This window comes from Ictidomys tridecemlineatus, chromosome 13 (genome assembly GCF_052094955.1).
Source record: "Ictidomys tridecemlineatus isolate mIctTri1 chromosome 13, mIctTri1.hap1, whole genome shotgun sequence".
NCBI classification, from domain to species: Eukaryota; Metazoa; Chordata; class Mammalia; order Rodentia; family Sciuridae; genus Ictidomys; species Ictidomys tridecemlineatus.
Genome location: NC_135489.1, coordinates 19,059,869 through 19,083,384, shown reverse-complemented (window position 1 = coordinate 19,083,384; position 23,516 = coordinate 19,059,869). Strand labels below are relative to the sequence as shown.

Genomic DNA, 23,516 nt, shown 5'->3' with positions numbered 1-23,516 from the left:
GCACTTGGCTAATCAGTGCGCCTATAAAATCCCGGCCCCTCCCAGTTCTGCTCACTCCAGCACCTGAAGTGACAGCACGCACAGTCCTCAACCACTCCTGCTCGCCCGAGTGCACGCCTGCATGCTCTCTCTCTGGTGTTAACAGGACTGTTAGAAAGGCTGAGGCCAGTGCCTTGGGCCTGCAAAACATATCAGACTACAGGAAACTGGAAGACAAGAGGGAAAGAAAAATCCACAGCAAAATGAACCCAAAAGGGAACACAGTGATACACTATTCTATGCGAAAATGTTTCATACAGACACTGAATGATGACTCATTAGATAGCAATAACTAGACCTATGTATTAAAAAAGGAGATTCCAAATTATCCACCTCACCTTTTCCCCATCCTCCATCTTGTCTTTTCCCCCTCTTGCCACCAGGGGGCACTTTGGGGACAGTTCCTTGTGAAGGTGGCTACAGATTCTGAGTTTTCACCAGAAAGTTCTTGGATATGGGCAGTGGGATGATGGGAATGGGCAGGATCAGAAAGAGAGCTGAAGGGAGAAGCCCAGGGTTGTGCAGAGGGGAAGAGTGAATTCTTGAACTTCTGCACTTATTTTATTCACCAGTAAACTTTTAAGCTGAAAGACATGCCCTCGAAGCTGATCGTTAAATATGAGCCTCACTAAGGAGTTCCCAGAGTCTCACAGCTATTTTTACCCTGGTGACAAACACTTCTCTCTTTCTCTCTCCCTTCTTTTGCTTTCTAAAAGGTCAGCTGATTGGAGGCTTAGGAATCAGAAAGAAAAAACAAGGGGGCAGTAGGGTGGCGGGGATCACTGGGCAGATACAAAGTCAAATCTGTGGCTGTCCACCTGCAGCATCTGAGCCCAAAAGATTTTACCAGTTTTAGATAAAAATGAATTTGTGCAAAATACTTAAACCTTGGCCCTGATTTAGCCAGGATTTCCCCCAGCCACTCTGCCTACCATGCCTGAAAGAAAACTCCCAAAGATTTTCTTTTTATTAGAAAATAACTTTTAAACGCCCACTGAAGTCAGGTGCAGCGGTGCAAGCTTGTAATCCCATCAGCTGGGGAGGCTGAGGCAGGAGGATAGTGAGTTCAAAACCAGCCTCAACAACTTAGACCTGTTTCAAAATTAAAAAAAAAAAAAAAAGAAAAAGAAAAAGGACTGGGGATGCACTCAATGGTTAAACACCCCTGAGTTCAAGCCCTGTTGCCAAAATAGATAGATAGATAAATGGCCACCAGACGACTAAAAACAACTTTAAAAAGCAGATATTGGGGGTGAGGGGCCTTAAAAAGTTAAGAAATTCAAGGCAAACTTCTGCCAGGAGGCTCATCCAGCTCCGCTTCGGCCCTCAGGATCCTGCAGGTACCCAGAGTCAAGGCCCCAGGGAGAAAAGGCATCAGCCCGTCCCTGCTGGGTGCCAAGATGCAGAAAGTGCACACGGCCCCTGCCAGCCAGCTCATCCCTGAAGACAAAGATGCCTTTCTCCGAGGAAAATCTAAGAAGCTATTCAATCTGTTTGCATTCATGACCAACAAGCAGGAGCTGTGCCAGCACGGAGCCTGAGAGAGATGGGCCGCTGCCCCTCCAACGCGACACCTACAGCCATCCGTCAAGCCGGTCCAGCAGGCTGTGCCTCCTACCAGCCGCCGGGCACCTCAGGGAGCTGGCTGTGCCCCCTCCAGCAAGTCCACAGGGCAAGGCTGAACCAACCTGCTACCAGCGGGCGGGGGTGATCTGCTGACTTCCTAAGGGGGGTCTGAACCCCTCCAGTTTTCTCCTAAGCTACAGTGCCACCCACTCAGATCCTATTCATGGGCACCAAGGTGCACCAACGTCCATAGACTTTGTCATTCAGACCTTTCAAAGTCTTCACTGTTTCAGCTTACAGGTAGCTTCTGACTGACAGCGTGTCCCATCTTGTGAACCGTTTTGTTGTTGTTGTTGTTGTTTTGTTTTTGTTTTTAATGGTACTGGTGATCTGGGGGGCTTTACATCGCCATCCATTTTTTAACATTTTGAGACAGATCTCAACTAAGATGCTTAGGCTGGCCTCGCACTTTGCAATCCTCCTGCCTCAGCCTCCTGCATAGCTGGGATTATAGAAGTGAGCCACCACACCAGGCTTGTGAACTTTTTACCTAAGTACAAATATCCAAGAAGTACAGTCACCATTATTTCTTGGTCAAAAGTCGATTTGCAACGTATACTTCCAATATTGAATGCAGCTTATTTTTCCTTAAAAAAAAAAAAAAAGCAATGCCTATTGTAGAAAACATTCCAGCAATACGAGAGCATATCAAGAGAGAAGAAAAGGGATTCCACACATATACAAAAGTCAAGAAGGTCATCCAGATAGCCCCAGTGTGCCCCTCCCATGCACCATCTGGGCGAAGATGGGAGCGGATCCCTGGGGCGTGAGTCTGCTCTGCCAGCTCTTACTGGCTCGGTGGCTCTTTCATCAGGTGAAAAACCGGGAGGGCCCAACCCCATGTCATTCACCGGGCACTGTTCCCTGAGCATTTCTGGGAAGACGGGAATTCAGAGATGCACTTGATCGTATGAGTAGCCACATCACAGAGGCCGAGGAGGCAGTGGTGGGCCATCTTGCACATCCTCTTATGTTGGGGCAGAAAAGGAAAGGAGGCAGCCACTTCCACAGAGGACAAAGTCATTACCAAGAAAAAGCCCGGGTACAGTGAGGGCTGGAGGGAGGTCTCACCATCACCTGCTCCTCAAAACTCAAAGTTGGGTTCAGGTTCTCATGGAATCCTGCCACTTGTGGCTTGATGTTTTCCAGCTCTATGTCCACCCTGCATCTTCTCTGGACAACACGGGGGTGTGTGGGTGCTCGCCTGAGGCGAGCGGATCTTCTGGGAACCACAGGAGTTGAGGACAGAGCAGTGACTGCGCCTGGGCCTGGCTCATCGCTGGGTTCCTACCAGAACAATGGAGGCCTTATCGGGCCTCTAGGGTGTGAAGACAGCCAAGGCTCTCTCCTGGTCCATTAGGGCCCAAGGTCACCCTGTCTCCCACACTTGCCTCTTAGTTATTGTAGAGCTTTTACATATTTAGGGAGCTTTTCCATCGAAATATTCTGGAATGGCTAGAGGCTCAGACACATGAATGATATCTGCACACATGCGCTTTTTATCCGAGTTCACAGCTCCTGGTCACCGAGGGTAAACAGTGTTATCAGTGATTATTATGGATTTAGTCAAGTATATTTTATTCCTGTCATTTATGAGCACTTGTGTTGGCTGGTATTTACAATGTCGGGATTCTGTCACTTTGGCAACCTTCTGAGACAACATTTTTCCAGTGTTACAGTGACATTTCAAAAACTCAGTATTTACAAGCAAACGACACCCTCTGGCTCTGAGACAGTGCGATTCAGTGGTAGCTGAACAAAGGGACACTCGTCTAAAAAATTTCTTCCAGCCACGTTTCTGGCTGTTGTTAGTGGCTATTACTTCATGGTCTAGATGGCCCTTTGCTCTTTGGTAGAAAGAATACAGACCTCAAGGAAAAACTTCAGCTTCATGCTATTGGAATTTTAACTCCACTGTGCGGATCCTTATGAGTGAGGGCTGCTGTGTGATGCGGATGCAATATCTTAACTTCTCTGAGCCTCAGTTTCCTATCTGCTACAAAGCAGCACTGAGCAATGGCTGACATTCAGGTCCTCTCTGGCTCGAACATTCTGTCTTTAAGGATTTCAATATGATGAACAAAAGCTAACCTCGTTTTCTTGTTTCATCTTTTTCGTGGCCTATATCAAGGTTCTAAGAAAAGGTTCTAAGAGACGCTACTGGTGATAGAGACTGCAGGGTTCCTCAGGCCCTCCTTAGAAATGGACACCCAAACGGACATCTTTCTTACGGACAGAGGGGCCAGCAGTGCTCCCACGGACACTACCTAAGTTAGCAACGGGAGGAGAGCTGGGGTCAGCTCTAAGAAGGCTCGCAGGCTCCCTGCAATAATGAGAAGCTAAACCAACTTCACCCAGGGATAAAGAAGTGGCAGAGAAACCAGCACATCTAGAGTCAAAGACTCTGTCCCCAGTCCCACCTCTGCCACATACTATTAATGGTGGGGAAAAAAAAAATTGTGAGTTTCATAAAAGAGAATTAGAAATTGTTCCTGCTTCACAAGGTTATGGGCAGGATTAAGTCGAGAAATGTGCACCAGGCCTTCCCAAGGACTGTGGCTCCCTGGTAGGTGCTAGTTCTTTGGGGACATGGCACAGGTCAGGCCTGTGCGAAGTCCTGGGTTCAATTCCCAACACCACAAACAAAACAAGGAAGGAAATTTGCTCAGAAGGATCTAGGTAGGAGCTCTGTGCTCACACGCCCTTGTTATTATGGCTAATTCAGCTGATGTTTACTCATCCACCCCCGAACCTCAGCAGACACTCTCCACGTGTCCCACTAGGCCCTGCAGACGGACAGGACAGGCCTAGGCCCTGCCCACCCCTGGCTCTACAGAGTGAGTGCCTCAGAAGCCGCTAGGCACAGAATCACGGCCCACGGTCTGGTGTGGTTAGAACCTTGAGTCTCTGGAAGACACAATGCAGGAGTGGCATCTTGAACCAAGTCCCAGGGCTGAGCTATCTGATGCGAGATGTGGGTGAGTGAGGAGGAGAGGAGACACGGGGCACCCCAGGCCAGCAGAAGGCCCAGGTTCAGACAGAGAACCATGGAAGGAGTCCCAAGGAGCCTGCAGCATTCAGGGCAGCTGGGACTGGAGATGAGAGTGGTGAGAACAGACCGGGGCCAGGCGACCAAGAGCGCATGCGCCTCACTAAAGACAGCACCTTGCAGCCATCAAGGGAGGCTAAGCCAGGGTGCAACGGCACCAGAGTTCTGTGGGGACATGGCACCAGTGGCAGTGAGGAAGCTGCACATGAGGGAGAGGGTGGGCTGGGGAGGGGCCCGGGATCACTCTATTCTGGACTCATGGAGGTGAGGGAGATGGAGGAGTCTGAGGAGGCAGCTGGGGGCATCAAGTGATCAAGCCAAAGGACAGGAGGAAGGATCTAGCCCTGAGGGGAGATTCAATCATGGGATTCAACTTCAAAAGCACAAACCATCTACCATCGGTGAAATTATCTTTTTCTCCTTTCCTATATGCCGGGCAATTGCCCAATATTACTCCAGCCCCTTGAAAGTAGATCCAAATAGATATTAGATTATACATTTGAAAAGTTTTAAATATGACAGCCTCAGATTAGGAGAATCTGTACGTTACTATACCACACTGTACGTTAGCTCACATCCTCTACCGCCCTGGTAACATCGGGGTCTTGTAAAAACATTTACTGAACACCCCAAATCAAGGTCTCACGGACTCTATTATTGTTGAATACTCTAGGAGGTTTCTGATGATGGTTGGCTGAGGTCCTAAGGAGCTGATCTAGGATGTCTGCATTTTATTTCTGTCTATAACTAGAGAAAAATAAAATTATTTGCGCCAGGTAACTAAGGAAGACATGTAGCATGGGACTCCACAGAAGCCCCTGATCTCGACTTTATGAGCTTGGAAAGGGCAGTCTACGAGATCTCAGAGGACAGTAGGGACACCCAGGACATTAGGGGAAGACAAGGTGCTTCATAATGAAGCCTGGATGGAGGCAGACTAGAACCCAAGATCCAATAGGGTCTATGCTTTCTGCAAAAAGAAATATAGGACAGGTTCTCTAGAAATGAATCCTAGGAGAGTTCTCACTTAACATACAAAAATCACAAATTTAAATGTTGTTTGCACTGACAGAATGGCACCCAAGACTCATACCCTCAGAGCAAATTCAAGCAAGTTTGACCTGGTGCTAACTCGGGGTCGGACTGCGGGGAAGAGGTCCACATTCGCAACTTCTTGGCTGAGACAGTCGAATGACAGGGATGCCAAAAGACTCCCTGAAGCAATAGCGGCTGCTGACACCCTTTTGTGACGCACGTCACTGTCCATGGCATGTCTTTTACCACCACTGATGTCACATCAGACACTCTACACATGACAGTTCCGCACTCTGGAGCTCAGTGCGACAGGCTGCAAGTTCAAAAGCACTGGTGCTAAATGTTCCTGAGGACTGAATCCGATCCAAGGGAAGAGGTTCAGCGGGTGGGACTTCCAGGAGCACCAAGGCCTAAGCCAGGGTGCCCTCCCCACCTGGTACAGGAGCACTCCTCAAAAACCTAGTTTAGAATTCGCAATGCATTCTTCCATCGAAAGGCAGCTAACTCTACAGGACAAAACCAAAAACCTTCCAAGATGTCACATTATGGTTCCTTGGGAGTTTTGGATTGTAGCTATAAGCACTGGCCCTGTCTAAGACCCAGTTTTTTATCCTCATGAAACCTTGAATCCCTGGGAACCACAAGTGGAGCAGAAACTACCCTCGGGAAGCACAGACTGAATACACTCTCACAGGCTCAGGGAACCCCAGCTGGAATGCCATGACCATGATTTTCATCAATTTTCCTATCAAAAAAGAAAAATCATCGAAACACGATCCCGGCTGGTTGACAATGCTTGATTTTCTGCCCTCTCCACAGCAGTGGCTTGGTCCTGGGAAGTCATCTACTTTTTGACTCATCAGAGGATGGGTTTTCTATATCCAAGCTCTCTTTGGGGAAAGTGCATGCCTCTCCCCACTCGGCCCACTCATGCGCAGTCAGAACCTTCTGACCAGCACAGAACGTTCTCCTCTGCAGGAACAATGTGATGAGAAACTTTCTAATTCTCCCAGAAGGGTCGATATTTGTACTCCCACGTAGTGGGATGTTTTCTATGATAACATGAAGTTAACTCACATACTTTTTTCTTCTTGGTTAAATCACTGTAATGCTGGATTGGTTAACTCACTGAAGATCTCTATAGGGATACCCTACATACTCTGAGTCATGGAAAAGTAAAAAGAAAGTTATGCCAAGAACTAGTTTATATCATCAGGTATTTTACTATTATTCCTCCTTTGGATAAACAATTTTACAGTCATCCACTACTGACCCTTATCTTCACTTAGTGACCAGTGAGTGTTAAGGTAAGGGCCTCAACCCACCAGGAAGCCACTTGCATGGGCTTCCTATGACCAACGGGCTCATTTCCTCTTCAGATTACACCCCGTTTTGCCCGAGGATGATCACCCAGGTCTCAAAGAAGCTCAAGAAAAGTATCAATCGACGCACAAGATGAGTTAAGATTTTGATCCTGATTTTGTAACTTTTATGTTTATTTACATGATCCCTGAAGAGTTAAAACTGCGTATCAGCCCTTCCCTTTGACGCACTTATCCTGTGTTTACTGAAGCCGGGTTCTCAATGTTTGCTTCACAGGGCTTGCCCAGTACTGTTTTAAATGTACAGATGAGGGAAGAAAGAAAACAAAGTGAGAAGAGATGAAAGTAACTTATCATCAAAAAGCATGAAAACAGCTAGCTATTCAGCTAAATAAAAAATAACATATTTAGCGATTTGTAATATAAGGATAAAATGAACTCACTGGGTCTCTGGAGGTCTGCAATATGATCTTTGCAAAAGGTAGCTTGCCAATTTAATTGAGGTAGGAGTTATTTAATTTTTTTACAGGTATAGTTTTCAATAAAACTACATATGCCTATAATAGTGCAATGGCAGATGTGTCTCGATTATTAGAGGTGGGCTCCAGGGAATTTATACAATGGATCTTGAAATCTGTAAGCAGCTGTGAGGGGGGGGTTGAAATGAGAGGGGAGGGTGTCGTACCACACACACATGTTCTTTAAGTGCAGCAATGTTTTGTTATTTTACTGCAGGTATATTACAGAGATGAAATTTAATAACTTACTGTATACAATACCAATAAAACTGAGAAGATTCAGTGCCCTGCTGTTCATTAAGGCAGTCCAAATGAGCTCAGATTATTCTGTGTGCATGCACGGTCAAACCCCAACATGCAGAGACCCACAGATGCAGTGCTCTGGAGAATGGCCACTGCTTGAAAACCTCCAGGATGCTCTCCTTCACTGCAGCTCGTCAGTGAATCACTGTTGTCCCAAACCCTCAGAAACATAGCTTTAAGGTGGGCTGGAAATAAGATGCACCTGATCAACAGAAAGTCACAGAACTCTTTACTGAAAGACTTCGTCTGACAAGAGAGGGGAAGGGAAATGTGGGCTATGTACATTTTGTTAAGTGCCATAAGAATGTAACAGTGATAAAATACTGTATTCACCCAAATCTCACGAAATGTCAGGCTGAAGTCAGAACCCCACCAAAATGTGACTTCTCCCCTGATTAAAAACAAGAAAAATCTGGCACAAATAAGGGCCAAGCTATGAAAAAGGCAATATTTGCAGGTCAGAAATGCTAAAGCCAACTAAATAGCCCCACCGCTTTGGGTTCTATCCTCCCTTACATCCACTTCCTTCGATGATCCACAACACACTGGGTACTAGAGGGCCACGTTGTAGGAAGCTCAGTTGAGCTATCTGTGAGTGAAAGCACATGTAAACAAATCCGCATAAACATCCCAAGCACAAACAATTTTTTTCAAAGAGTGGGTGCTTCAATTCTAAGCACACTATCAGGCATGGCAGTACTCAAGAATATCTCTTCTTGTTCAAAGTATTTCTTTAAAAAAAAAATAAACAGTTCTTAATAAATCCTTTTGACTTCAGATTAGGGGGGTTTGTCCGTATCTTCTAGTGTTCCTGATATTTAATTTTGGGTGTCAGTTCTAGCAGTTTCAGTAAACATTTCCTCATCAATGGAATAACACCAAGCCTGTCCTCAGACAATAGAATAAACATTTCTGACAGTTTGCATTGAAAATAAATTCTGATGCTAAACTGTGAGTACACCACCTTTCTAAGAGAAAGAAGCTATAGAGCTACCGGGATTCCTAAATGTTATGCAGGTATACTTCAACCTGAAACTTTATCTGGTCCATCCCAGAGTTAAATCAATTATGTTTGGTCATTAATTGATGTTGTCCTTTCTTTTTACATATCAGAAATATAAGAAAGGATTATAGTCCTAATTGCTAGTGGTTATTAAAACTCCATAATGCTTTTCATAAGAAAGGAGACATTAATCCTAAAATCCTGGTGAAATTTCAATTTGTATATGAGAAGTCCATTTCTTTGGTGTCTCATAAATCATCTCACAGTGACTTCAAGGGCGTTTTAATGCACTCACTCTTAGAAAACTCACCTAGGCTTCCAAACATACATTCCGTTACTCCATGCATTTCACAAGTAGGTTAAATGCCATAATCAAAAAAAGGGGGCGGGGGGGGGGAGGGAGTCACCTTTAAGAGCCTACTAACGGTATTATTTCAGAACCTTGTTGTATGTAGCTACTGTGCAGGAATAATAATTTGATCTATGATGAATCCAAATGTGTGCAATGGCAAACCACATTCCGCCGGCACTGCACAAAAATCAAGGCCAAAATATCTACGCATTTTAAAGAAAGTGTTCGTGGCTGTTGCTAAAATGTGAATTGGCATATTCCACCCCAGCCTTTTCACAGGAAATCCTCATTGGTTTTAAGGAAATTACACATGCTAAGTTTGAGGATGTTACTGAATAGATTATTCATGAACTTTTTTTTCATTTTCAAAGGCAGGGCAGTCAGGAGCAGGGCAACATGCCCTCCTCTCCCCCGACCTCAGCCACTCGAATCAATCCCGAGGAGACCTGAGTGGAGTTACTCAGTCCTAGGTTCTGTTAGGTCCAGATTCTCCAGGGAGCCTGGAACCTACTGTGAGCGCTTTCCTAGACAGACCTGACACAGGCCTCAGAGCCTAGAGAGCCATCCTGGCCTGGGCAGCAGGGATCCCAATATGGCACAGGACTGGCTTTGAAACCGGATATTTTGGAGTCCAAAACCAGACTCCAAAACGTCCTTGGACTGCAATTTGGGGTCTGCTTGTCTTATTTCTAAATTATTGCATGAGCAGTATTAACACTCGGAGGTTTACACTGGCCCCTGATCTAAGTCCCCCAGGCTTCCTTTAGACTAAACTCAAACTACCTTTTAGCAATTCCCTCACTTTGACATTTGCTCATCACCCACAACTGGACTGGGGCAGGGATTACTTCCACTATCTCACTGATCCTTGATCGAGCGCCGTGTGGAGCATCACGGCAGTCCACCAGAGGGGTCGGCCAGCCACTGATGGTCAAGCCTGTGAAATGTTTAACAGCAATTACTAGATTGTAGGAGGGCAACGTGAGGATCCAGAGAAATTCAAGGGCTTACTGCAAGATTAATCTCACAGCAAGGGACACGGAGATTATCACACAGCTCCAAATATCATCAACAGAATACCGGAGTTCAGTTTGCAAGGAGACACCCCTACCACTACCTCCTAACCTGCAGTTAAGGGCTTTCAGACCCTCTGGGGTGGGCCCTAACTATTGCTCTTATTAATATACTTTAAGAGATTGGAGAATGCACGAATGCTGCCAGCAGCTCCAAGTAAGCGACATATTAAAGCAAAGACTATCGACATTATGCTAGTCCAGGGTTAAGAGGTTGAAATCTCAGATCCGCCATTTAAAAATGGTTCTCTGAAAAATATATATACTTTTATATATGCATATGAAAAGGTATTTTATTTAGTAAACAGTATTTTACTAAAATCGGCAGTGCTAAAACGAAAGAAAGTTCTTCTTTACAGGAGAATGTCAGCTGTACATGTAGAAGGAATGACAATTTAAAAAAAAAATTGTCAATCTGAAATCCACTGATTTCGGTGAGGGTCATCAACACACACAAAAGCCATCCGGTTGAAGGCTGTTGGGGTAAGGGGGCATCTGCCCAGTGCCAAAGTAGCTACTGAAAGGTCATCTGCCATTTGCAAAGCAGGAATGGTTCTTCACGATGGAGTGATCTGTGGGTTGCCTCTTTTACCAAGTGATCTAGCTAGCATTACTAGCAGCACATAGTTGAACGTTCGGAAGGGATCGAATACGAAGCCTTCCACATCATCCCTTAGCTCCTCCAACCAAAAATGCTTAACCTAAACCTGAATCAAGCTTCAGACCTGATTTTCAGTTTGTAGGCAAAACAAGGAATGACTGAATTTTTAAAGAGTAACACAAAGAAATAACACAACAATTCTCTAAAAGGAGGATATTTCATGAGACAAATGGCCGAGTCTCTTTGAAGTAACCATCACAAAAACAAAACAAAATAAATAAATAAACAACCAGAACTGTTCTAATTGAAATTATAAAGAGAAATAGAAACTAAAGGCCATCCATAAATGCTTTTGTTTAAAAAAAAAAGCCTATAAAGACATTTTCATGAGGATAGGAACAATTTGAATATGAATTAGGGTTAGGAAATTACTGCTAATTTCTTTAGGGTTGATAATAGTATTTTAGTTAAATAGGCAAGTATCCTATTTTTAAAAGACACACATTGAAAAATCTAAGGTTGAAATCTGAGATCTGCCACTTAAAAATGGTTCTGTGAAAAAAATATATATCCTTTTACATATGCATATACAAAGTAAATGCAACAAATATTACCACATGTTTAATCTACATGCTGGGTCTATGGCATTTCATTTTATTTCTTTTTCAATTTTTCTGGGCATTTAAAAAAAAATTTAAACCTACAAAGAAGTTTTAGGACAGGAAGATTAACTGAGCCCAGGAGTTCAAGGTCAGTCTGATCAACATAGTGAGACCTTGTCTCAAAAAAAAAAAAAAAACTGAAGTGAGGAATGGAGTTTGATCTGATTTCGCCTGTTAACATTCAGGAAGCTGCTGGTGGGGATGAAAGACAGGATATGAATGCACTTCCCTTTGTTTTTCTCCCTAAGACCTAACACATCACTAGAGGGTTGATAAATAAAATTGTTGATCAGTGCCTTGAGAGAATGGATCTATTCTTCTCTCTGGTGAGTGTTGGGTCACTTTGAGGGTAGGGTATACCCAGAGCAACGCCCCAAGAGGACTGAGCTGCTTTCTGAAATACCCTCCTCCTCAGGGGCAGAGTCTTGAGGGCGTACACACCACAAACCCAGACACTGCAATGTCTGAAAGCATCGTGACTGCAAATATCCTGTCCCATGGCGGTACATCTGAAAGATCAGACTAGGATTTTGACCTTTGGTTCTAATACCACACCCACCAGAAACAGAGAGCATCCACAAGGTTCTCATTCACACCGTTTCCCACACACAGGCCTAGGACAGTGATGCCACTAGGTAAGTATTCAGCTGGGAGAAAGCCGGAGGGAGTGTCTCTCCACAGTAGGACCTCTGTGTCCCTCCAGGGCCTACGTGGTAGCTTAGAAGGGAAGGCTTTCCTGATTTTCACAAGCTTAAAAAAGACGCTCAATATAGGGTTCATGTACACCACTAATTCGAACTTCACTCTTTTCCAGAAGTGACGCTAGGGAATTAAGTGATACTAGGAGGCACATGGTACACAGTGCAAGATAACGTGAACATGGCCCCTGCCCTCCAGGAGTTTAAGAATCCTGGTGGAAACTGGTATTCAACAAATACGTAAATAACGGCAGATCTGAAAAATTACTAAATAGGAAAGGCAGAGTGCGAGGGCGGTATATCACAGGGAGTGGGGCAGGTGGGGTGCACAACAGAGGTTCCCTGGAAGAACGCCTAGGACCTGGGACCGAATTACTGATTACTAAGAACACTTAGACTGAATATCAGATTAAACAGCAATACGCATTTCTGCTTACACAAGGCCTAAGTAGCCATTTTCATAACAGACAAAAGGTTTTTATGGCTTTTGGCTTATTCTTTTCTATTCTGACTTTAGATAAGAAAAGCTTATAGAGAACAAAAGTTCTAGAATTAAGTCATTTGTAAAACCTTTTGTATCAAAAATCAAAATAATTAAAAGAAAAAATATCAATTCTCAAATAGGTAATTTTTTTGAATCATTTGATTCAATAAAAATGAGTAACATAAACAACCTAAGTTACACAGAGAGAAATCCCATTTCCTCTACAGCATCAAAGTTTCTGGAATTTAACAACACTATCCTAGATTAGGCCTAATTCTTAAATCCATCGGTCAGTTATAAGATCTAAACTTCAAATAACTTTATCAGCATAGTCCTATTTGATTACTTGCTGAGAAAGAAAATGAACTTGGGTGAGGGTAAAGCTTGGCCTTCCCTAGAGAAAACAAGATGTGAGCGGGGACATTCAGTTGTAAAATTTCATATAAAGATTTCAAGACATGGTGCTGATTTTCCATATATCACTAATTTTCACTGCCTTTTAAATGAAGGTCATATGCAATGTATTTCCATACCTTAAATAATCTAATTAAGGCACAAAGTCTAAAAGCTTCATGGAAGCCAGCAGAAATGCCACATTTTGAACTGGAGTCATTACCATGGAGAGTATATTTCTATAAAACAATCTAGGAAATAATCAAATCTAGCTGCACATTGGAATCACCTGGGGTGCTGTCAGAAAGCACAGGCCAAGTACTAATCAGGTCCTAGTAGAATTGATCTCATAGAGGACTCAGCTCGCTCGCCACCACCCCCTCTCACATACCCACCTTGCCCAGGAAATACTATATTAAAAAAACACGGTTTTGGACTAAGGTTGTAACCCGTTGGCAAGGGGTGGGGGTTGGAGGGGACAAACAACTCCACACGCTGAGCTGAATACTAACTTTCATTCAAGGAAAAACTTCCCTAATAACAATCATTGTACTGACCTCATCTCTCATTGAAAACTAAAAAGTTTTGGCAAAACTAAAAAGTTTGCAAATCACCAAACATCCTATTGCAAGCAGGACAAGAGGCCAAAAGCAAATGATATTCTTCTTCTGTGATTTGCCATGATATACACTAGAAATTAGGTATTGGCTATCACAGGTTGAAATTGGACTATCTTGCAAAAAAAGTTTATTTCTACTCATTTTCGTTTCTGTCATACTTTCCATTATAAATCGCATTTTCTCTGCCAATAAAAGTAGAATGAGGTTGCAATTTGGCAAGAAAGTTTTAAGCCTGGGTGTGACTTCCATACCCCAATTTGATTCAAACCAGTTTTCTCGTATTTAGTGAGAACTTTTAAAAGTCTTTTGTTTGGTCGCTTTTATTTGTCTTTTTGGTTCATTTTCTACAAGATTTCAAAAGTCTCAAAAAAGTCATCAAGTTTATGCCTGATAATTTCATATCAGAATGCATTAATGAATGTATATCATTACTTACATTTTTAATGAAAACAACTTAGTTGACGATCATGAACCTACAAGCATTTGTTTTTCCGCTAAAATATCCATTTTTTAAAAAGTCATGCATGAGCCTAGCACTATCAACATTAAATCCACAAGAGAAACATAATGAACATATGCGTATTTATACACATTTTAACCCGATGCACTTTTCCGATCATTCATATCTCACAGTAACAATCAATTTCTCCACACAGCCTTTCTCTACCTGTTGCTTACCACCACTGATTGTCTGCACCCAACAAAACGCCCTTGGGACTGAAATCAGCATGTCCCATGCAACCCTGCTCATCCCTGTAAGTCCACGGGGACACACTATTATCACAAAAAAAAAGCAGCCCTGGAGCTCCTTAGAGCCCACTGGCCAAAAGTTTTAGTCCAGCATCTCAATAAAGTAGCAAACAGGAGAAAACAAAAGCTGTCCCCGTGAGAGTCACTCACCTGGTCACACAGTAGGGAACCATTTCAGCTGTGATCAGCTATTTAGATTCCAAGCCCAAGATACCAGAGACTGTGCCTTTCTTTTTGGTTTGTGTGGCTGGTGTGGTAGACTGGGATTCAAAGAACAAAAACAGCTCAAGAGAGTCCCTAGAAGACAACCTATGGTCTGCTCTACTCCCAAATTTCACAGAAAGCAGAAATTCATACCATGTACGCTCCTCGCCTCCAGGCCCTAGTTCCCCAGGCAGGGAATTTCCAGTGTTTCTCTTTTAGGCATCCACACTGTTTATGGAGAGTGCTGAGACCCAGCACTCTCAGGGATAGTCAGTTCCTGCAAGACTCCCAACCATGAAGCAGAAATAAGAAGGAAGGAATCTGCACACTCCCCAGCTAGAGAGAGGAGGAAGGCTTTTTAAGAAAAGCAGATGCAGTCTTATTCCCCATACACAAAAGAATTCTCCTGGACAAGGAGGTCTCAAAAGGAACCTCCCAAGGCCCAGAAATTCAGGCATCGGACGGCAGGCAGGCAGGCAGCCAGCCACCTCGATTCCCCCCTCTGCCCCTCTCCACTTCTCACCTTGTGTTTGCAAAAAAAATTAAGCTCAGTTTCACCCGAGGGAAGTATTCCCCACCAACGGAGGAGGGTCTGTGTTCTGCACACACAGACAGACTCACACGGTCTGGATGATGCTTTCACAAGTTAAGGGGCCTCACGCTTACTCAGCAGAGGAAATCTTTGTGTCTGTGAGGAATCACGCCAATTCCCATTAGTAAGAAAGGATCCAGGGGCGAGGAAGCCTATTCTCTCAATGACCAGCCAAAGGGGCCCAGCGAAAACAGAGACCTCTGCCATGACCATCTGCAAAAAGGAAGGATGTTGTCAACTTTCTTCTCCCCAAAACTCTAGTGACCTCCGCCTTGACCCTCAGAAACCAGATCCACAGGAACCGGCTCTTCTGCAGGAATCAGAGAGCTTTACACCAGAGACCCAGCCCTGAGAGGCTTGTCGCCCAGGCTATCTGCCCCGAACATGTGCACTCACATTCCAAAGATGTTTCCGCTGCGCTGGAATGGCTGTAAATTTCTTTCCTGCAGAATTCTTTCCAAATAAACTGCCCTGGACTGCACTCCGGCAGGAGTTCTAACCAAGCACTGTTCACCTCACCGCAACAAATCTTTTAGATGCCAAATGTGACTGAATTGGCAACTGGGCCAAAGGAGTCAACTTTAAAAATGCAAATGTATACAGGGAGAAGGGAAAAAAAAAAAAAAAACCCAACCCACCAGAATTCCACCTTTCATGATAGATGCCTGGTACACAAATGATCCTTCCTTCAGACACTCTATTTCATTACTAAAGCGCATGTGTTCTTACATTTCTCAGGGATACATTAAACAGGTTGTTTAAAAAACCCAAATGGATTTTCTCCCCCATATCATTAAAGAAACTGGGAGGGTGAGAGAGTTCAAAAGACTAAGCATCCCTTTTCCAGTATAGAAAGAACGAACCTTCTGTTTGGGTGAATTAAAAAAAAAAAAAAAAAAAAAAACAGTAGAGAGCTTTGAATATGAAAGAGTATCAACAAATTCTACCAGAGTTCTCCAAAGTAAGTGACTAATACCTCCTTTTTATAAAAATTAAATATATGATCGATACTGATACTGAAATGAAAAAGAAAGCATCTATAAAAATCCCAATTGTCTCGAAACGAACCTTCCTCTTCAGCCTTGGTATAGTATTTTTAGAAATGGGCTCTCTCCAGAGAGTTAGAAGTACACAAACGCAGAGTGCAACGGGCACACGCACGCACACTACACCTTTGAATCACACTGGCATTTTATTATTTAACTAAAGTGCTCCTATTTTTCTAGCTCACGCATGCTTCCCCTGAGACGGCTTTGCTGTTAGCCTGCTGGCCTTGACTTCCAGCCAAAAACAATTCAGAAACAAAAAGGGACAACAAATCATATTTTCACAGACATTTTTATCCCTCAGTACCACCCTGTTTTCACACAACATCATACAGTCCCTAGGAAAACTATAATTTAGGGCACTAGCCACCCGAACCCAGGGTCTGACACATGGTTCCACGAAGCATTTCCTGTGCGAGAAATTCTCAAGTTCTTAATTGCAAATAAACTCTTTTGATAGAACCACTCTGACCACATTGCTGGTTTGGCAAACAGTGCCATGGTGCAGGCTGATGGATTAAAAAATAAAAACAAGCCAGTGGACGAAGTCCTGATACGGCAGAGGTCTAAGGATGAGGTGCTTCTCAGTTCTAAGCTCTGAATTCTTGCAAGACTTACACACAGTCACCAGCAGACTTTCAGTGCCTCTTCAGTGTCACAGTTGAAAACGCGAAATCGAATTTACCAAGCACGCTGATATCCCCAGGTTAATCCTCCACACCCTTCCCCAGCCCAGAGTCACACTTACCTGGTGGCAACCCTGTAAGTTTGATTCTCTCCCATAAGATGAGTATGAGCCCCTTTCTGTTTTACCTGCCAAGAGAAACAACAACAAAAAAAAAAGAGTATAAATCGTGCTTTTCCTTTAAAAAACAAATCTCCTGCAGGTAACAGACATCTACTTCTCTTCCCCGATGTTTACATACGTAAAGTAGGCACTACTGGCAATGTGTGCAAGCAAGAGAGGGATAACACGTCCTCACTCTGGCGATGATAAACTGGAAAAAAAATATCCTTCATTCCTATTCTTAGCCAAACTGCTCCACACTTCCAAAAACTGTCATTCCAATGGCCTCCACTTTCTCTAACAAACAAATTGTCATTCCTTATTTTCACTTTCTTTCTCTCTCACAAAATTTAAACAATTTCATTTTTATTTACACAGCAGGCAAATTATCTATGTAATGACCCTGGCCTAGTCATTCCCATTGATTATATTGACACTTAATGGTGAGGCCAAAGCTAATCAATCACAGGCTCTCCAGATGGTGAGTTTAGCAAAGAAACTATTCAAAATTCTGAGTCTCTCTGTCCTTCTCCCTCCCTCCCTCCCTCCCTCTCTCCCACCCTTTCTCTCTCTCTCTCTCTCTCTCTCTCTCTCTCTCTCTCTCTCTCCCCCTTTCCCAGGAATAAATTCCAATATTATCAAGATAATCATGGATTTACATTTGGGAAAGAGGCTTTTGACAATTCACCCACCCAGAACCCAAGTTCAGATTCTGCCAATAGACCCAGCGGGACCAGGGATCATGGGAACGTGCATGTCTTGCTCCAGCTCTGACTACTCAAGTCTGAATCTGCACGCTGCTCTGCAGGCACGTGTGGAGCCTCGGATGCTGTGTGGCCACGTGGAGGGATGGAATCAAGGCTTCTCGTTTGTTGCTTTATAAAGTATGTTTCACCTTAATAATCAGCAGGGAAGATAATGAAATTACAAGAGATCTAAGCAGTGGAGTCCAGCTGGTGACCTATGAAGAGTCACAGAAAACTGCCCAAGCCAGCACAGGCCAAGGGACTGGTGAAGCAGCCAAAGGCTAGGGACTTCACCCCACTCAAGACTGGGGATTCTCCTCTCCCCTCCACCAGGGCTTCAAGTGCACTACCCTTTATACACAGATCTGGACTACTCCTTTCCCCATTGGAAAATTCAAGACGTGTCCTTTAGCTGGGCGCGGTGGCACACGCCTGCAGTGCCAGCTACTCAGGAGGTTGAGGAGGGAGGACCCTCTGGAACCCAAGAGTTTAAGACCAGCCTGAGCAACAGAGAACACTCCGTCTCAAAACAAAATCACCAAAATACAAAACAAAACAAAAAAAACTCTTGGATTTGGAGGGTCTGGATGCACAGTCTTTTAAGGCTGATGACCCTCCAGCTTTCCCCTCTCAGCCCAGGTTAACACAAATGCTAAAAGCTAATGGTGGCCTCTTGTCTTTGAGCTCAATGGCAATGCTATTAGAGTATGCCGCTCTGACAGCGCACAAAGAATGCATTTTTCCAAAATTTTATATCTGGTCAAAAGCACGCATGCACTGTAGCTAACTAAGTTACTACACACACACACACACACACACACACACACACACACACACACACATGATTTTCAAAGAAATCCAAACCTGAGTCTTTAAATTAACCCCTTCTCTCTCTCCTGTTGTTAACTTTTCTATTCAGTGGCTCTCAAACTTGGGAACCTCCCCCCCCCATTTCTGGTATAGTGTGCAGTGCAAATTATAAAATCAATGCCCGTATCACCTTCAATTCCAGTGAAATAAGATGCCATCACATTGCCTGTCAGTCTTAGAGACCTAACAGAGTAACTCTCAGTGCATGGGGTCATACCCCGAGGAACAGATGCATTTACCTATGTCAGCAATGTGCCTGGTCACGCTACACACAGTAACTGATTCTTCTAAGTCAAGTTTAAGGCTACTCCTACCCTTTAACTGCTCTTTATAAATACAACTAACAGAAAAGGCTCAACCTTGATGAGCTATATAAAAGGGAAGGTATTGTATTTTCCCTTAAGCTCTTGCATCTAAAAAAATCTCAGTACAATCATAACAGTTCGTTCTGACATGATATCCACTGTTTCATCACTCGACAGGCAGAGGCAGGGAGGTAGACTGAAAAATAAACCAGGATTCACTTGAACTTCATAGGACCTTGAACAGCTAGTGTCCTGTTTTAGTGGTTTCTGAAAACTGAACTGTAAAATACAGTTTGAGAAAGGCAGGCCACCAATACGTTTTCTTCCTGTAGAAAGAATTACTGAAGCAATCCCTGATAGAATGTTACCACCCAGGAGTATTTCCCAAACTCGACTCCAGCACACAGAAATGGAGGGAAGAATTTTCCTACCAGGATCTGTCTCACTCTGTATACAGAAGTGGGGATTATTTCTCCTATTATTTTAAAGCCAGAAGGGCAATGCAAATAGTAAGGATGAGAGAGAGAGAGAGAGAGAGAGAGAGAGAGAGAGAGAGAGAGAGAGAGAGAACAGGTGGGGGAGAAAGAGAGGAGGAAATAACAGAAAGAGCAAGGGGGAAGGAGAGGCGAGAAGGGGGCAGGAGAGAGGAGAATACGAATTCACGAGATGCAGAGTCCCCAAAGTACTCTTGGCGACATGGACCCAGCACTCTTTACTATCATATCAGATACAGACTGCTTAATCTTAATTTTGCTTGTTAAAAAATATTTATCCAGATACAAAAATAAACCCACTGCAAATTACAAGTTGTCAGGGTTAAAAATCTACTTCTGTTTGTGTGGGGGAGGATAAGAGACCAGCATAGACATGAATCATTCTCAGTAATTTGAGTGTTTCCATGACATCAATGGGCACCCGTCCAGGACTCTGTCGAAGTCTGCGAGGTACCAAAGAGGCAGCGTAGCCAGCAGGAGGCTGGGAGGTGGACTTGTTTTTTTTTTTTTTTTCCAAGGATTATGCTCCTTGTGAAGATTTCATCTGTAGCATCCACTTTTACCATCAAATAGATTGCTCCGGAGATCATGAGCGAACACATTTCATTCTGATAGTGTAAGCCTTTAACTTTATTACAGCTTTTTGTTCCCAAATTCAACTATAAATCTGCCCTCAGAGCCCAAAACCCTGTTTGGGAGCAAAATAATCAGGGATGGTGGATAAAGCCCAAGAACCTTCTCAAACATTAGATTTTTATTCCTATCATTTTTTTAAAAAAATGATAAAAAGCAGCCATTTTAAAATGACACCTCCTTTTCCAGGAATTTTTTTTTTTTTGGTAAAAAAAAAAAAAATCTTTTGTGCAAATTGTCCACTGAAAATGGGCTAGGGTCTTAATGTTGATTTTTTTTCCTGCTAAAAATTCACTGAAACGTTTGTTTCAGATGATAACATTTTCAAGAGGGCTGATAACATGTTTGAGTTGGACCCTTAAGGAACTATCTGTTCTCCTGAACACAAAAGCCCCACATTTCTGTGTCTCCTTCCATGTGAGCCTTGGATTTTTGTCAGTCATACCAACTGGCTGGCGCGGACAGCCTCCGTCCCCCTTTCTCCATTCTTCGCCACCCACCTCCCCCCATCCCCACTACCACAACGGGCGCTTTGAAAGAGCTAAAGATCCTGTTTTCCCAATATTTAAAAGAGATAGCAGTGATGAACAAACCCGGCGCGTTCACTGCGGAATTTTCGAGACAACCCTCCAGTACTAGAATGCGACAGCCGCTGCGGATATTTTTTGGCACAAAGACAATGGTGGCAGTGCCAAGCCCTATGGCTAAAACTACTCAAAAGAGGCATAAGGGGAGCATTAATCGCTCAAGTCTTTTACTGCATGGAGTACCGTTGTCCATATTTTAAAAACTAAAAGTACCCGTTAGTAACATTTGTCGTATGCCCATAAATGGGGTGGGGTGGGGTGGGGGGAAACTCCTGAAATCTATACCAGAAACAAACCTTGTCAGGCTTTTGATTCATTTTTATACCTAAAAAGGACCAAATGTTCAATTCTGCTGCTGGTGACGATGCCGGTGCACGAAACGAATGATATGACCTAATGAAGTACACTGAAGGCTGAATGAAAGCTACAGAGGGGATTTCATAAGCTCAGTCGACATATTGGCTAAACAACTTTCTTCTGCAAAAATGATGTATACAAGGAACATGTAATACTATGTCACAATTTTTTAAATGAAACAAGAAAAACGCTGTAAGTGAGCAGACACAACATCCGTCAATCAATCCTTCTGGAGACAAAAGAGATCAGCACGCAGCCCCTTCTCTAGAACACGTCGGCATCTACAGGGAGCGAGCCATCCAGAAAGCCACCATGGGTTCTGTCCAGACGGACCCATCCTCCTGCTAAAAATCCATCTTTAAATGTGGTTATCCAAAAATGGCACCAGATGATAATCGACGAAGGATTCACTTGCTGCTTCTGTTGCCCATGAAAAACTAATTTAAGCAGAAAATATACAAGCAACTTACAATTCTTAAGGCCGATGTGTTTTGCTGATCTATTCGATAACCTTTTATCGGGCTGTCCCAAGAAGCAGAAGGAAAACTTGTTTTTTTTTTTTTTAATATGGGGGAGGTATGGCTAACAAATATCTACAGAATGCAAATTCGATACTTTTGTATTCCTAATTCCTATATTATCTGCCATTTGACGTCCAATTTTACTTCCAAGATAGCCAAGGCATCCTACTGCAAGGGAACAGGTGACATGGAAATACTGCATGAAGGAAAGAATGGCCTCAAAACTCCATTCCATTCACAGGGATGCCGCCAAAAAAAAAAAAATCACCTTGAGTAGGTGACTGTCTCTGGACACACGGGGTAGTTCGAAGTGACATGAAAGAGCCAGAGACGGGGTCAAGAGCAAGTTTTCAATAAATGATTTCTGGAGATAAGCCTGGACATCGAGGATCTCTCTGGTGGTTGCCCAGTAGGATAGTAAACAGGTCCTGTTTGTAAAAGGCCAGTGTCAGGATGACATATAAATGGCAGGTGTGTCACCCCCTCTGAAACAGGCGCACCTGTGTGGTGGGCCATGTCATCCTCCGAGAAGCCCCGATGAAAAATTATCTGCTGTTGCGGGACACCAGCAGACAAGGCCCATCCACTGTGAATACTTGTTCTGGGAGCTGAAGAATGGGCCCTTTGTTCCCTAGCGTCAGACTAGGGAACTCATCACTAACACGTCTGCCTCAGAATAAATGTCGCTCCCGGTCCCCAGCCCCAATCCAAATTACACTTGTAATTTCTTTTTTAAAAAGATACATTGAAAGGTCTACTACGCTCAACAAAGACCTGGAGTCTTAGGGGTCCTGAAAACATACCTGTTTTATTATTTACGGTCCCTTCATCTTTTTCCTCCTTTACCTAAGCAAGATGAGCCCTGTCCTTCTCATGCATGAGCCACCACGCAGACTGATCTACAAGAGCTGCACAGCCGCCCTCGGAGGCAGGTAATACCGATACCACCTTACAGATGAGGAAACTGAGAGTCAGAAAAACACCCAAGGCCACACAGGCCTGAGAGCCAATGTTCAATCCCTGGTGGTTTATTCCCAAGGCCGTGCTCTTAGCATACGATTTGCTTGCTGGTGTTTAAACTCTGAAAATTAAAAAAAAAAAAAAAAAATCTATAAACCAGAGGCCAATACTGAAGACTCTCAAATCCCAGAGCTCAAAACACTCATGAATTTGATATGAAATTAATGAAAGTGTCTTATCGGCGGTAATAATTTACATTTACATGGTGTTTTATTCTTAAAAGGTCTCCAGGTACTTCATAGCTGTACAAATGATGTACACGGAACCTGTGACGTATCACAATTAACTGCCACCATCTCCACGCTAACTCAAAGCAAGTAATTAACAAAAACATGGCAGAAAACAGCATTCCTACACATCTCTTATGTGAAGTCTATGACTTCCTGCTCAAATGCACAAAGAAGAGTGGAAATAAAAACATAATTATAACGCAGGACAACTCAGCATGGCTCAAAAGTGTCTTCTATGGAAAAGCAATTCTACAGCAGGCTCCAGAAATCAAACAGGAGACCAGAGAGAAAGACCTGGGAAATACCCTCCTAGTATCATGATATAGCTAGCTGGTTAAAGGCTCTGAGAAGTCCTGCAGGAAGACATTTAATTTAATCTAATTCAATGTTTCCTAACCTTCTTTTAAAACACATACCTGCCTCCATCTTTTATGTCTCTCAATACAAATCTGAGAAATTTTAGGAAGTACTACTACCCAAAAAAAGAAAAAAAAAAAGAAAAAGATCTTAAGAGTATTTTGTGTTAATATATGCTAATAATTTCCTACCAAATAACTAGAAGTTCAAAAATTAGATTTTATCTTACATAAATTAGT

General features: G+C 43.4%; 1 protein-coding gene across 24 annotated transcripts in view; it reads right to left on the bottom strand.

Annotated features, from left to right (window-relative positions):
- Tcf4 (transcription factor 4) overlaps nucleotides 1–23,516 on the bottom strand; it is a 346,209-nt gene that overhangs the window by 153,526 nt on the left and 169,167 nt on the right. For 18 of the 24 annotated variants that reach the window (XM_078029972.1, XM_078029983.1, XM_078029971.1 and 15 more), the window contains one exon: nucleotides 17,119–17,183. The exons of 1 other annotated variant lie outside the window; for it this stretch is intronic. In XM_078029972.1, coding sequence (XP_077886098.1) covers nucleotides 17,119–17,183 — 65 coding nt within the window. Of the gene's footprint in view, nucleotides 1–15,255; nucleotides 15,388–17,118; nucleotides 17,184–17,296; nucleotides 17,432–23,516 lie in introns of those variants that run through there. 5 more of the 24 variants (XM_078029986.1, XM_078029989.1, XM_040272823.2 and 2 more) reach the window with 5 other exon arrangements.